The sequence below is a fragment of the Notolabrus celidotus genome, chromosome 5, assembly GCF_009762535.1.
Source record: "Notolabrus celidotus isolate fNotCel1 chromosome 5, fNotCel1.pri, whole genome shotgun sequence".
NCBI classification, from domain to species: Eukaryota; Metazoa; Chordata; class Actinopteri; order Labriformes; family Labridae; genus Notolabrus; species Notolabrus celidotus.
The window spans coordinates 12,545,935-12,558,399 of NC_048276.1; the positions used below are offsets into that span (position 1 = coordinate 12,545,935).

General features: G+C 38.0%; 1 protein-coding gene across 2 annotated transcripts in view; it reads right to left on the reverse strand.

Annotated features, from left to right (window-relative positions):
- Positions 1–8,832: 8,832 nt before the first annotated feature.
- The window catches only part of LOC117812491 (neuronal migration protein doublecortin-like), a 34,047-nt gene continuing 30,414 nt past the window's right edge, over positions 8,833–12,465 (reverse strand). For both annotated transcript variants that reach the window (XM_034683278.1, XM_034683279.1), the window contains one exon: positions 8,833–11,750. In XM_034683278.1, coding sequence (XP_034539169.1) covers positions 11,694–11,750 — 57 coding nt within the window. In that variant the 3' untranslated portion in view covers positions 8,833–11,693. The remainder of the gene's footprint in view (positions 11,751–12,465) is intronic.

A 12,465-nucleotide genomic window follows, 5' to 3' on the forward strand; every position in this document is an offset into this window, starting at 1 on the left:
TCTGATGTTTCACAGTGACAACAGAAAAATCCCATTTAATGTAATGACTGTCTTATTGTGCTGGATTTTTTTTTCACACCCAGCCAGAGGCCAGTGAGTTTGAACAAACACAACAAATAAGGCAGACACTGAGTGAACTGAGGTAATAAGACAAACTGGCAGCCTCTCAATGGTCCTGCTTTTATTTTGAAGGAGCTCTATGACTCCTCTCACACAGACAAACCTGGTATTGTAACCTGGGATTATTCTAGCTTTTAAACTGAGGGCAAAAGAGGAAGCTGATGAAGAATGTTAAAGAGAGCCAACAGTAAGAAAGTAAATCCATGCAGGAGCTAAGCCGACAGGCTGAAGAAAATCCTGATATTAAAGTAAATCATTTGGATTAGCAGTGATATAAAAGTGAGGGGACCGATGAAAGGCTTTGGATATGATCACAAGTTCATGAGGAATTGTTGGACAGGAATGAAGAAAAATATCAAGAGGGGGAAGCATTTTCATAAAGACACACTTTACTCCCAGTGAGGCCTGAAGATGCTGCGTTCACAGACACCATTACACTTAACCCTCATGTTATGTTGCGGGTCAAATTGACCCTTTTAAAAGTCTTTTTTAGGCAATATATGCCTTCCAAACCAGCTACATGCAGCACAAAAATCTGGGCAGCATGTGACAGAAGAGGTGTTGTGTTAATTTATCAACATCACTTCATAAAAAAATAAAAAATTCAAAATGTAAAATAAAATGAACAAAAATCTATGTCATGTGAAACTATTGTCTTTATATTTAGGGTTTTCCAAAGTACATTTATAAAAAAATTAACCTTCATTTTAATGAAAAACGATGAGTTATCCTCATTGAACCATGACCTGTGAGAATTAAAGAAAACCAGTGGACTAAATCTTGATTTAAATGGTTCGGAATGGAGTTAAAAAAATAGATTTAAAAAATCTAATTGGGATTTTCTGGGGTTCTGAAACTTTTGGATAATTGAATATGCACCTGGTCAAATTGACCCAGGAACATTATTGCTGTTCCAGAGAAACAAACACAACAGGAGGGTTAAATGACCAAGTGTTGTTTTAGTCAAAGGTCACCATAGCCAATCAGGCCCCTAAAATGTGTAGCAAACACACACTTAGTCCTCTGGAAATTGTAGTCCACTTCAAGATTTATTATCAATGATGTGATTGTAACAAAGTAAACAGAAGAAAACACAGCCTCCATGTTTTGGGCTTAATGGTTATGAGCAAAGTTATCAAACATGAATAGATTTACTTTTCCTTTCACATTTTCCACACCAATTGTACACATTGTTTATAACTTTTTCACTGTTAAAAGACAGCAGGGTGACTTTTTCTGTTACTAAACATAACTTAATGTGTGTACAGGACAAAATTAACAAAGACGTAATACTAACATAATGCTTTGTCCACGGGGGGGCGCCAAGAAATGACAGGTCAAATTAATGATCATAAAATGTTTCAATCATTCTTAAGTTAAAACTAAAAAGAAAACCTCATCACACATGTAACACCTATCAAATCAATCCCTGGAAAAGTTAGAGCACATCTAGTGCAGCTTATGATTTCACCTCTATGTTCTGATAGCAAAAGACAACATGGAGGAAATTTTAAATATCACTCTCAATTTCTTTGGAGCGCACAAATCTTAAGATAGGTAGATGGCTGACCCGTTAACAGCAGAGAAAAGAAGAGGTAGAAGCAGCACAGACAAAGAGAGAAGGTTGTTTGAACACACAAGGAACTGCAGGGTCAAAGAGACGTCGACCAAACTGAAGACAAAAGACAAAGTAACCTCAAAGTGCAACATGATATGGTCTTTGGCAGCGTACGAGAGCTGGTTGAGTGAGAAGAACTTGCCAACAGAAAAGTTATGGGGAAGAGGAGCTTATACAGGCACTGCTGTTTTTTTTCTACATCTGTAAGGAATTTTAATTTTCTGATTCCTCTTTGTGACTGCTTGTCTATGTCTGCCTCAACTGTTAGTTTTTATATCTATTTTACTGTTCTGAGTCATGTGCCTCATTTCCCAAAAGCCTAACCAGGGACAAGGACTGCAAGTCAGCAAAAAGTCCTGTATACACCGCAATGGTTGCACTTTGATTTTATATAAACTGGTAAATAGATAGATAAAAATGCCAACAGAAAAAAGTGAATGTTCAGACTTTACTGTGAATTAAAATGTTAAGTTAATTGTTACCTTGACTGATAAATATGCTGAAACTGAGGGACTTTTTTTTTTAACTGGATACATTTTTTATTTACACTCAAGATCCCTCTTCTTCATGTTGGGGTCTTATCTCGCCCTATCAGGATTCTATGTTGCATAAACACTGGCTAACTATAAATAATTCCTTATAAGAGTTTCATAATGAAAAAAATTTAATTGGGCAATGACAATGATGAAATACATACATTATTTTGTCTGCTGCTCTATTCATTTATGAAGCTCTACAGCAAGTCTCATCCTAACTTTTGGCGATTTTTACAATTGTTATTCTGTTTCAGTTGACTCTTACAGCTCTCATGCATCATATTGAGCAAGAAAGCAGTAAACCCCCAAAGTGCTCGACTCCTGGTCAGCAACAAACATAGTGGCATTTGGCTGCTATAGCATTCATATACGTAGAGACAAATCCCCCTCAAAAGTTAGTGGAGACCATAAATGGAGCTTAAAAAGAACATAATATTAGATTTGACACAAGGCCAGAATTATTCATTCAAATGAATCTGTATATTGCTTCATAGCTGCTGAATATAAAATAAAAGCCGCAATCTGCCATTTAAGCTTAAAATTAGTTCAGCTGGGTTCAGTTGAATTAGATTTTACGTTTCAGCATTTATTTTTTAAACATCTGCTTTAATGAACCTCTGTTACACATGTATTCTGATGTCGTCTTTTATTTGTTGTCATGATGTCTTCATAAGGTAGCTCAACACCACTTCTTCAAATTGAAACTGAGTCTGAAAAAAATAATATTGTCATTAAAGGTGACATATGCAAAATCGACTTTTTAATGGTTCTCTACCTGAAATATGTTTCCCTGGCATGTCTACAAACCCCTCGAAAATGAAAAAAACCCTTTCTGCCCCTGTTTTGATTTCTCCACCTTTTTGTAAATGTGTGCTGAAACGAGCCGTTTTAAATTTCCGTGTTTTTGTTACGTCACAACGACATCCGGTCTGCAACGAACGCCAGAGCTCGGAGCTTGTTCAGCCCATAGACTGTATAAAATACAACTCAACCCCTCCTCCGTTTTTCATTACCTGCACACGTGTGCTAACAAGGAGCTTAGGAGGGAGGCATGCTAGTTGTAGGCTGTCTTAATAAACACAAAGGTCGGTTTTCCTCCCCATGTCTGCAGGTTTGAAGATCTAGTGGATAATTTTTATTTTTCATGGAAAAATGCTAGCACTAGTTAGCATAGCCACATAGCTACATGTGAGTAGCTGTGTACCAATACACACGTTGACACACTGACAAATAAAACAACAAGAAACACTAAATCTGTGACCAATGGTTCAGAAAGGTCCTGCTGCAGGTGCCTCTCCGTCAGGATCAGATTCTGGATCAAATTCAGAGGGTTGAAGTAACGCGGGTCTGTGAGCAGCCGTGTATATTTAGCCAACATGTAAACATTAGATCAACGAGCTGGAGAGCCGAGGCCACATCCACTTCCTGAGGGGGCGTGGTCAGAGAGAAAACAGACTGTTCTGAACAGGGCTGAAAAGGAGGGTTTTTCAGGCATGCCAAAATCTGATCTCAAAGTGTTTTTTTGAGCATAAACTTTTAAGACATGTTTTTGGGACCTCTTAGACCAATATCTTTTGAGGAAAAGAGCATAATATGTCACCTTTAAATCAGGAAAATGAAATTGCTGTCTTTGATTCATTTGTGATGTGATGATGGATAGATATTTTTACATTATCCATCCATCCATCCATCTTCTTCCGCTTATCCGGGTCCGGGTCGCGGGGGCAGCAGTCTCAGCAGGGAAGCCCAGACACTCCTCTCCCCGGCCACTTCCACCAGCTCTTCTGGGAGGATACTGAGGCGCTCCCAGGCCAGCTGAGAGACATAGTCTCGCCAGTGTGTCCTGGGCCTTCCCCGTGGCCTCCTCCCAGTCGGACATGCCCGAAACACCTCCCCAGGGAGGCATCCTAACCAGATGCCCGAACCACCTCATCTGGCTCCTCTCGATCCGGAGGAGCAGCGGCTCTACTTTGGAAAATTCTAACATCTGCCTGATGGTCTTGGGCCAATAATTTCACATCAAAATATCTTATTGACTATTTTTTTTAGATCTATTTAGAAGTTTATAATCATAAAAGACCCCCAGAGGATGAATTATTTTTTGATAATCTGACCTTTTACCTCATATCTCCATCACACAAAATTCTTGAAGTTCCCAGACTTATATGGACTTTATTGACTACATTCATGATCCTCTGAGGACCATTACCCTGTGATTTCAATCTTTGGACACTCCATAAGATTCCATTCAGGTCAAATTGTCCATTACTGTGAAACACAGTAATTTGGCCTGATGGATGTTTATCCTCTAGTGCCACCCTGAGGACAAATGCTGCATTTTCATCCCTGGATCAACATGTACACTTAGTCCAGTGCTTTTGTGTTTATAGGTAGAAAGAAATACAGTCTCACAGGCAGAGATTTTAACTTTTCATTATTCTGCTCATACTACAGCAGTGATCTGTCCCACACTGTTATATTTCAGAGTTACACTAGTCCCTTGTAAGTTTTCTAAACAACCCTCTTCACCCCAGAGACACACGTTTGTGATTCATATAAAACATACTGTTTTTAATCTGTTCAGAGCAGGAGAAGCCATAGAGTAGATTTTTCCAGACAATATCTGTGAACAGGAAAAGATTTATCTTAAAGCCAGACGGAAATTAACTCAAACTAATAATGTCATCAAGATGTGAAATCTGAAGCTGATTTAGAGACTGAGATGTGGATTGACTGACAGGAAGAGAGTATTAAACTGAGGGTGCATTCTTTGACACAAAGTGAAGCGATGGGGAGAAAAAAAATCCATAATATCAATGAGGCGGCTCAGGAATGTTAAGAGTATTGTTCCCAAATATTGATTGTACTTCACGTTATCAGACAAGTATGAATATGTAGATTAATAATTTCTGATAAGCATGTTTACAAAAGCTGTTCTGCTTATATTTGCACTTTCCTATACAGGGTTCAACCATTAACAATGTCTTACAAATTGTGATTTTGGCAGAATTATAATTATTATAACCTTTATTTAACCAGGAAATGCTCATTGAGATTAAAAATCTCTTTTCCAAGAGAGTCCTGGCCAAGATAGGCAGCAGCACAGTTACAGAGTTACAATTTTACAATAGACATAAATACAAATAGCAGATACATACAGCAGCTACACAACAGGTACCTCCAGAAAAACAGCATGTCACATTTAAACAAAACATCTACAGGCAGATGCTTCAGCCTGTAGATGTCGTTTAGGGAGCGCTTAAAAGCATTCAAAGATATCATATCAGACAGTTTTAGATCCTTTTGTAAAGCATTTCAGGTCGAGGGAGCAGCAAACCTGAAGGCCTTTTTCCCCAAGTTCAGTCCTGACCCTCGGAACAGATAATATTAAAAGATCCTGAAATCAAAGATTATGACTTCCTGAGTTATTTTGTGCAATATATGCAAGGAGGTAAGAGGGAAGTAATCCTAGGAAGCATTTTATAAATAAGAAGATGCCAATGTTTTTTCCTGCGTGACGACAGGGAGGACCATCCTACTCTCAAGTACGGATAATACACTGCACTCTTGCAGCTTTAGGAGAAATGTATTATTCAATTCAACCTAAAACAAATCACTCTTTTTGTGGTGGAAACTATGCCATGAAAAAAAATGCACTCAAGATGACTCATTTGGCAGAAGATCCTGTGACATCCTGCAGCCTCTGTTCTGTGGAAACTTTACAGAGTAGTTACAGAGAAAATGCTCTTTGCTGCTGGAATTTTTAAGATCACAACTTCTAAAAACAGACTCACAACCTTTCATAACCCAAGAGGGTAGATAACAAAACACAGGCAGTCATGACTTAGTGCTACTGTTAAACATTGACAGAGTTTAACTGTGTATTTACAGTATGAGATGATAACTGATACCATTTCACTCTCTGTTCCTCCTTCCTCATTTTTCAGACAATGTCAAAGTGAAGAAGTCAGTTTTATTGGAATTCAAATGATACGTTTATCTTTAAAGCTTCAACTCTGCCTTCAGATATGACTGCCTTGTTGTAAAAGAGAAATGTTAAACTGCAGTGTGGACACGTTATAACCAGCAGATGGCAGGACACTCATTAAGATGTGTCCATGCAGGTTCAGATGAAAAGGCATCTGTGTGTCTTCACTTGAGTCCTGCAGTAGCAGAAGTAGGACTCTGACTCCTGCTTTAGGTCACATGTACCAGAAGATTATTCAATTATTGGGCTCTCTAAGATTAATAACTCACCAGCAGAGCATTGCTTTTCCAAAAGTGACAGCTCTTTCAACCTTAGTGAGGTAGACAGCGAGCTAAAGGCTGATTTTCTTCAGCTTTAAGTATAAGCTGACCTCTCAGCTTGACAACTTACTGTGATTAAGAACAAAAAGCCATATTGTGTATGTGCAGGACCATCGACAAATTACTTCATACATCTACATTTAAGCTCCTGTGAGGAACTTTTGGTTTGAGTCCATTATGGCGCCCCCTGTAGACAAAGCTACAAGATGTTCCAGAGGGGTTGCTGATTTTGTACAGTGCTGTTTACTTTTCTGAAAAAAGCGGCTGTGTCAGTGGGTAGAGTCGTTCGTCTATATATCGGAAGGTTGGCGGTTCGATCCCAGCTCCAGCAGTCACATGCTGAAGTGTCCTTGAGCAAGACACTGAACCCCGAATTGCTCCTTCTGTTGCTCAGAGGTGTGTGAATGTGAACGAATGAGATTAGCTAACACTGATGGTCACTACATAGCAGCCTCTACCATCAGTCAGGGAAGGGGTATGAATGGGTGAATGTGACGAGTTGTCAGAAAGACTAGAAAAGCGCTATATAAGTACAAGTCCATTTACCATTTTACAAAAAAAATCCATCTAATTCTGCTTTTAGTCAAATGACTCAGCTTTGTTGTGGAACATGTAAATAATCAATTTTTGGCAGGGTGAACTGAATCACCTCGTCTGACATCTGGTCACAGCATCTACAGGATATTAAAACTGTCCTCTACAGCTACTGGTCTTGTTTGTATTTTGTAGCTCATAAAAACATTGAAGACTATTGACAAATAGATTAACAATTTTATATTGAGATTTTCATTGCCTGGAGCTGCTGCCAAGTCGTGGGTGCCAGAAAAGGCCATTTATAGCATGGTGAACATGGTCTGTATAAAACATGGATGCAGTGTCAGTGACATCACCCACTGGTTTCTTGAGACAGGTTTTGAAGTCAGTGGATTCACCAGTCGGCAGTCGCCATATTGGAAATGTTGACTCATGCTAACTTTCAAGAAGGCATGATGACTGCAGGACTACAGGGAAAACATGACAAAAGTAAGATCTTGTTTAGTTTGAAACATGTCAGAAAATGTTCTTCAAAATCTTATTAAATCTTGAATCTAAAAAGCATTACTTCAGGGATTATTAAAAAATCATTGAGAAAATAAAACTCTCTAGACTATGTACTAATAAAGAACATATTCAGGAGCGCTGGCGAGAAGTTAAGATCATTCTGAGAGCCCATGAACAACAAGGACCCTAAATATACAGCAAAACATTGCAACATTTGGGGTAAAATAGTGGAGGCGCCTAATGTGATGTTTAGCCATAGGGCCCAAAGTCCCTGTCAGCACCACTGACCATATCCCACATAAGCATTTGTCTGAGCAAATTCCAAACTAGTTTCACATGAAATGAATCAGTCCTCTTATTGTTCAATTTTGATATCATGGACACAAAACGGTGTCTCACTGAGAGATACTGCAGGTCTTTTCATCCTGCAGTGGTCAGACTATAACCAATAAAAATTACATCACCAAAACAGACTCAAGTGCAATATTTCCCCAATCCAGTTCATCCTTCTCTTCTTACATGTAGAATACGTCTTTATACTCATCTTCTCAGTTCTGTTCTGTACATTGTTTATACCTAGGCTACAAGTCTGTGCACAGTTTCACTTGTTCGCGTCACTTGTTTTGGAAATATTTGTAAATTTACTTATTTAGTTGTGTATATGTGTTGTAAGATATGCTTATTTTTACTCCTTTAATTTTGATAGCTAATAACTTTTTAATAATTACTATTTTATAGGCTCTTGTTTGCTTTATACTGTTTTGCACTGTCTATTTTGCTGCTGTAACACTTAAATTTCCCTGCTGTGGGACGAATAAAGGACTGTCTTATCGTATCTTATCTTAATAGCATGGTACATTTTTCACATCATCATTCCACATGTTGGTGTAGTTTATAGAGTCAATACGTCTATTTGACAATATTTTTAGACCATTGCTAAAACTGAGAGATAGTTTTCCTGTTCCCATGGAGATGGACAAGGTTACAAGTGATCTCTGAATGAACACAATACTATTTTTAACTCACCAATCTTGTATGTATTTATAGATCTCTCAATGGATTCTTTACACATATTTAGAGCAGGCCACTGCACACAACATCCATACATGTACCTATTTCTATTCTAAATCTAGATGTCAGAAAAATACATTAGGTGATGGGACCATTAAATAAACATACATGAGTGCAATAAAGTCACAACCAGACAGGTGTAATACAACCGTTTTAATTGCAAAAGGATACCGGTTAATACATTGAATGAAGCACTGAAACAAGCCACTGTGACGTTGCAAAGTACCACTAAAATGGACATTGTAAATTCCCAAGAACAGAAAAAGTCATTCATTCGATCAGAAAGGCATACATATGAAAGAGAACAGGAGGGGAGCGTATTTACACCACGATTAAGTGTCCTGTAACTCTACAAAACAAAGCGTGTCGGAGGCCTCCTCATTCAAGACGATTAGAAATGTTTTACAAACAGCCGTTAACAAAGAACAAGCCTTCCATTCCCCGTTTCATTTTTTATCAAAAGACAGTAATCTTAAAAAAAAGGCACCACTGTAGGTGATGAAATCACACCATCCAACTTACATGGTGGTGGGCCGGTTAACACAAGACAACCAACAGTTTCTGTTTATGGTTTATATGTTGCAGTAACTTGTAGAAAAATCAAGGAAACAAGTAGGTTATTATCATGAAAGGTTATACAGAACCGAGACAACAAATAGGGTTTTTGTACAAAATGGGCAGTCAAGTGAAGTGTCCCTGCTGTTGGATTGGCTGATATTATTAGCTGTGTTTGTGTGCTGGTGTGACAGCACTCCCTGCAGGAGAAAGATGGAGTTTACAGCACCGGGTAGTTTGGAGATTTTTTATCTTGAGCATTAAGCATCTAATGAAAATGGCTTGTCCAGATCACTCGTAAGACATACATTGTTCTATCACAAACTTTCATCACATCATCGCAAGAGGAAAACTAATTTCTTTGTATTCTTCTGATTACATAAAGACAATTTCTACATAAAAACTGACTCATTTTAAATCCAAATGCATAGATTTTAGTCTGCAGGTTGCTACATGTGCAACATTTTTAAATTTATTACAAAATCAATTGTGGTCACGCATTGAAATGCTGGCGAGTCGAGAGTAAAGTGTCAGTTGCCGTGATGGATAAGTATCTCCCTGCTTTGTGCTTTGCTGACGTCCAATTGAATGATTCTCAGGCTGGATTCCTTGAACGATTCTGTAAAAACCTGTTTCAGTAGCTTTCCTGGACACACTACACAAGGCGGAACGATAGAAAAAGAAATGTGGCCATAAGAAAGTTGCACACAGAGGCTTGAAAAAAGTGTTTAGAGCTCACGAGAGCAGGTTAAAACTAGAAAAGAATCCTAGACAAGTACCCTCGATTGATATAAATTAATAGACTTTATAAAAATTTTAAACCCACACATAGATTTAGACAGCAATTGCGTTTTTATCTCCCCTGTTATCTGAGAACTACGCTGAGCCATGCAAAATAGAGGAGAAATCCCACTACCATTAAGCGCCCTGATAAACTCTAATGGCCTCAGATGAGCATGGTTTCACTTTAATGTTATTTTGATGTGCTGAAAGTAACATGCATAAATCTCCAGGTGTGCCTCTAAAGAATTTTACAACTGATAAATTTACACCTTTCTATAATTCTTGATCTAAAATCATACTTTGGCTTTGAGACCTTTATTTATGTATCTTTAAATTTCACACTATAAAACATCACCTAGAGGGAATTATTGAGACTTGATGAATAAAAACTGTATAATGGATTTTTTTTTTCTTAAAAAGGGCCTGATATTTTTTTTCCTTTGGTTGTTTTTATGTGTAAGTAAGTAACTTCCTTCTTACCCACTTATTTGTATGCACCTCTAGGTCCTTCATTTCAGCTTTTTTACTCTCCCAAAGTTTCATGACCAATCATTCATTAGTATCATGCACTGCAAATTGTGAAAATCTAAAACACAGAGGGTATAAACCATGTGTAGTCTACCATCTACTGTATGTAGAGGGTCAAAATAGTGGAAACACCAACATAAAGGATTCACTGAGGGTCCTGTGGGATGTTTTTAGATACGCTGTTATTTCCTTGTCTCTGATTGGACAGGAATAATTCCAATTAATGCCAATCTAAGGATTTTGAAGCCTCCATAGCTAACATGGATTTGAAGTTGCCTTTTATAGATGCTTTACAATATCTCATCTATAAACTTTACATATTCAGTTGGGTTCATGAATTCTCATTGCGGAGGCGTTTTACTTCTGACCTGTCATCCTCTTCAGTCAGGAGCTGCAGCCCACTCATGCTCACCCTCTACAGCGAGACTTCATTTTGGTTCTTCCTCTACTTTGACCAAACCCTGTTTTATGTTGAGCAAATGTTAGACAGACATCGTATGAAGGTTATGGAAGCACATTAATAGACGTTGGGCTGAGATGCTTTGATGGAGAGCTATACACAGTATTTACAGCAGGTTGAAGGACTTTATCTGGCTTTGCAGATTTCCTCTGAAAGGGAACCATTAGCTTTCACACCTTTAACCAAAGGGGGTAGGAGGACAAGAGGACATGGAGAAACACCACGAATACAAGTGATACAAAAGTTGAGTCAGATCTGACTAACTCCCCTAAAATATCCATTTGCTGCTTGGAATTCAGTGACTGAAACATGTAGGTTAGAGTGCGTCCTTTAAAAAAATGTTTGCGACCAAAGTGAGTTTTTTTTCCCCCCGTGAAATCTGACGGTCAGTGAACTGTGTGAGAACTTGTGGCTAACCTCCACATAGAAATATACTCCTGAACAATAGTGAGCTGATTGTTGTAATGTGGTTGAAACTGATTTCAAAAAGTGGTTTGTGTTATTCTCAAGCAGCAAATGGTGTCATAGCTCTGCTGGCTAAGGCCTTTTAAAAAACAGACAAAGAATGTTTTCCTCAACAACGGGTGGCACTGTGAGTGGAGGTGGAAAGCAGCAGACGTATAAAAACCTCTGTGTTTCGGGTCAAATGGGAGGCAGGCTGCAGGAGGACAGTCTACATCGATTCGCCAATTGAATCATCATCATCCAGAGATAAGGGCAAGTAGAGATCCTGCAAACACAGAAGGGCAAAATCACATCTGTCAGAGTCAGATTTAGGAGTAAACTATGTGGGATTAGGAGGCAAGAGGGAAAGTGAGACATAATTCGAGGACGGCCTTTTTCCACCTACAGAAAAAAAATAGTTAAGATCATGAATAGTCTGTCTCAAAAGGATGCAGAAAAACAACCAGACAGGATTACTGCAGTGCCCTATTATCAGGCTGCTCTATTAAGTCTCTAAAGACTCTTGAGCTGTGACATTTGGACCATCTGAAAAGACTCAATATTTCTCCCATATTAGCTTTTCTACTCATTCTGCCTTTAACCCTCCTGTTATGTTGCAGGTCAATTTGACCAATTTTAAAGTTAAAAAATCTTAAGAAAAATGTTAAAAGTATTTTTTTGGTACGAAACTTCTTCTGATTGGCTTAATTAGCGCAATCAACCTAAATAGAATAATTTATCGACATCACTTCATAAAAAGAAATAAAATGCAAAATAAAATGAACAAAAATCTAAGTCATGTAAAATTATTGTAATTATTTTTGGGCTAAAAGTTTTAACATGAATTTTCATAAAAAAGTGAGTTATCCTCATTGAACCATGATCTGTGAAAATTAAAGAACATTATTGCACTAAATATTGATTTAAATGGTTAGTAATGGAGTTAATAATGAGATTAAAAAATGTTTCTTGGGATTTTTTCGAGTTCTGACACGTTTGGA